This window comes from Pundamilia nyererei, unplaced genomic scaffold (assembly GCF_000239375.1).
Source record: "Pundamilia nyererei isolate P.nyererei 1_Seehausen unplaced genomic scaffold, PunNye1.0 scaffold00229, whole genome shotgun sequence".
NCBI lineage: Eukaryota > Metazoa > Chordata > Actinopteri > Cichliformes > Cichlidae > Pundamilia > Pundamilia nyererei.
In genome coordinates, this window is record NW_005187630.1 from 510162 (window position 1) to 513816 (window position 3655).

At 39.2% G+C, this 3655-nt stretch overlaps 1 protein-coding gene across 3 annotated transcripts in view; it reads right to left on the reverse strand.

The window, feature by feature from the left end:
- LOC102200340 (Golgi apparatus protein 1) overlaps window positions 1-2065 on the reverse strand; it is a 38863-nt gene extending 36798 nt beyond the window's left edge. For all 3 annotated transcript variants that reach the window (XM_005748772.1, XM_005748771.1, XM_005748770.1), the window contains exon 1: window positions 1694-2065. In XM_005748772.1, the coding sequence (XP_005748829.1) occupies window positions 1694-2026 (333 nt within the window). In that variant the 5' untranslated portion in view covers window positions 2027-2065. The remainder of the gene's footprint in view (window positions 1-1693) is intronic.
- Window positions 2066-3655: the final 1590 nt, after the last annotated feature.

Consider the following 3655-nt stretch of genomic DNA (forward strand, 5'->3'; position numbering starts at 1 on the left):
GTTCTTATGCCCCTTTTGTAAAATGCTTTAAATTATGTACAACCAGAGCCAACAACTGCCTGGAAAGTGAAAATGCATTATAAAGTTAAAAGCTCATTACTTGTTTTCTACATATTGTTTTATAAAGGCATACAGCTTCCTGAGAATGAAAGAGGGATTTATTTGCAGGACATAAACAGCTGTGGTAAGATGCCCACATTTTCTCAAAGACCAAAGATGAGGAGATTTATTATTTATCCTAATTTTACTAAAACTATCATCCTACCGTCTATCCATAATGTCATGTGTTGCTCTGATTAGACATCAATGCAGCTAGTCAAACCAGGTACCTTCCCTGTTTAACCAGGCCAGTCATTAAAGTCATCAGATGTACATAATTCCAGCCACTGTGATAATCTAAAAGAAAACCTTTCTTACAGAGTTTTATTAACCGTTTTGTTATCTTCATATTGATACACATATATAAAAATACATATACTTTTATTTCTATTAGAACTAAAGATAACATCACAATTTAATATCTCACTGTACTGTAAAGCATTTTTGGGTTCCTTTTCAGCACAAGCTTCCTCTGCTACTGCAAGAGTACAAGGTTAGATTTAAATGACTTTTACTGTAAAAAAAACAACAAAAAACAAAAAAAGTTTATTCTTAGATTGGTGCACATCTAAGAACATCCCAACATAAAACGCTGCCTCTTGTGGTCAAAGCTGAAATCACATTTCCAGGGGGTAATTACAAAAGGTACCTTTAACAGCGCCAAGTCAACACTCACAACCCCCAAAACCACAGAGAATAACGGGGCTGCACAGAGGCCACCAACAGCCTTCCCCAGGGGGAAACCATCAGACAAAATAAGTCCTAACACTTCAGTCTGTCTCACATCAATCTTTAACACATAACAACCGCACACTAGGTGGACAACACCCCTATCAATCACCATCGGGGTCTGAAATTAAAAGTAAAAAAAGCTTAAAATCACCCAGCAGCAGGTTTGGTAACGTTATCTGGGTTAGCATCTCGCCAAGGCTACCAGAGCTAGCGACAACTGCTGCCGAACAGTTAACAGCTTTAATGTAAAGTCACTCGGTTTAAAAAGTTACTCGGTTACCCATCTGTCCACGCCAGAGTGCCGCTGGGTTTCTGCGGACTGTTATACCAGCAAAGGAGCATTTTTCTTTCATAATTTGACATTTAACCGCTAGCTAATCCGAAACATACGTGGTGTTTTAACTACTCCGTAGAGCACCAACAATCCACCAGTTTTAGCCCAATATTAAATCCCTATAGGTACTCTGATCCAAGTTTATAGTTAATCTGAGTCGGTAATATATTCAGACAAATTCGGCCTGTTAATAGTCCAACTTTTATTTAAATGGTAACCAGTTTCTTTTTTTCTTATCCACGTCTCACTTTTCCAATTTGAAGCATTCAGCTGAGACACAGTTCCTTGCATTCCTGGCACTGTAGCACGCCGAATTGAAAACTAAACTTCAACGACTATGAAAATGTTTTGAGTCCTCTCATGCACTGGGTGTTACATTAAAAACGATACAAAAAATCATAAATTGCTGTAATTTTGCCTGGCGTTTGGCGTGACGTTGTCTGGTTGCTAGCAGCTAGCTTTAGCTCGTTCTGCAGGCACACCCTGCCTCTTTCTCCGGGATTAAAGCTACCATTCCCGCGAATATACCTCTTTCCTGTCCTGGAGACACTCCAACACCGCCAGGTTATTGTTCCAGGAGTGTTTGGGGCAAAGCCGGGTCAGGTCGTCTCTGCACACCGCCTCCTCAGCCAACTTCCAGCCGGTAGAGCGCCTCCGAGACAGCGAGGCCCCGGCGCCTTGGTTCCTCTCATCGACTCCAGGGTTCCCCGCCGCGGGCCCCGGACCTCCAACTGGGTTCTGCATTTTATCGACACCGGCAATAAGTTTGGAAATAGCTTTGTTTTGAGCTTGAATCGGATGTACAAACAAAAAGATGCACATCAAGAGCAGGAGCAGAGGAACACGTATGCAGTCCGCCATCTTCACAGAGCCAGTCAGCCTGCTGCTGCTTTCAGGAGCTGTCGGAAATATGGGCACTGAGGATAAAGTTCCAGACAGATTGTTTTCTTCTAGTGAATAGTTCATAAATATTTAATAAGTCCTCGTGTGTTCATGCTGTGAGTCATCCAGCCATGGAAATGTCTCTTCCTGGCATTCTTTATGATATTAGTTTAGTGTAAAGTTTAATCTTTTATAAAGTTAATTAGTTAAATTAAAACCTGTGAACACTGCGTGTAAACTTGATGTCTAAACACCATACAGTGTGGTTCAGAGCAGTTCAGTTACTACTGTTCCAGTTTAATTGGTGAGATCTGTTTACACCTCCCAGTCCGGATCAAAGCTGCACATTTGGTCATGTTTCCTCTGCCTGGAAGTATGTTATGATTAAAGACCTTTCAGTCACAAGACTGCTGCATTTGTTAAGCTCACAATAACTTATTTGATTTCAAATTCATATCAGCCTGAGAACGGAGATGGATGTTTTCAGGGGATGCTTTTTATTTCAGGAAAGATGTGTGAACGTGAAACACACATGTAATAGTAAGTTTGGAGCACTTTCAACTGATTCATGTCTTAAAATGAAAGTGTTATATTGGATGTTATGGAAATAAATAATTGTAATTGGTATTTTCATGCAGACTTTTCGAAGTGTGCATTGAAACGGAAACAAAACCTCAGTGTTTCTCAAATATCATTAAATATCATCAGCTGGGCATTTTCAGCCCTCAGGAGTGGTATGGTGGATCTCTTTATTAACAGAACTCTTCTTTTGGCTGCTCCGTTTAAGGGTCACCATATACGATCATCTGCCTCCATTTTACCCTATCCCTGTGCTAAGGATAGCGCGACACAGCGACTGCGGTTTCCTTTAAGGTAAATACATAAAAACATTAACTAATTAGAAATGATAAGCTTAAGCCGGTAATTCAAAAATAATTAAAGAATAATTAAATAATTAGAGTAGGAATTTCAACTAAAATGCTAGTGGCAGAGGTTTTTTTTTTATGTTGTTTTCTTATTACATGCACCTTTAAGAACAGCTGAAAACATGTAAAAATTATAAGCTGTGTCCAAAGCTGTGGTACTGCACACAAGAAACCACTTAAACTTAAGTGATGTGGCACCCAGGATCAATCAAGCTCTGAGTTCAGACTGGATATTTTTTAATAAGAAAGTTAAGATTTTAGGAATAACACAAGGACAAACAGTAGTCAAACGTGCATTGAAATGATGTTGCATGCATGCCGTTCTTACTGTCTGTGCAATATAAATCAATAAGTCACAGATAAATGAGCGTGGGTTTAGGATGACTGAAAGCAGAATGATGTGGTCTCGTCTTGTGGTTGATAAATGTCTGAAGCAGAATGTAGGTGTAGTTCAGTGTACGTTCTTCAAAACAAAGGAACTGTTATATGCAGTGTTGGGTAAGTTACTTTAAATGAGTAACTTAGTTACATTACTAGTTACTTCTATCAAAAGTAACTCCGTTACTTCAAGTTACTTGTTACTTTCAAAGTAACTAGTTACTAGGGAAAGTAACTTTGGTTTTACTCAGAATTCTCTTGTTAATGTGTTTCTTCCATAACTTTGCCAGTCTTCTAGCTTGCT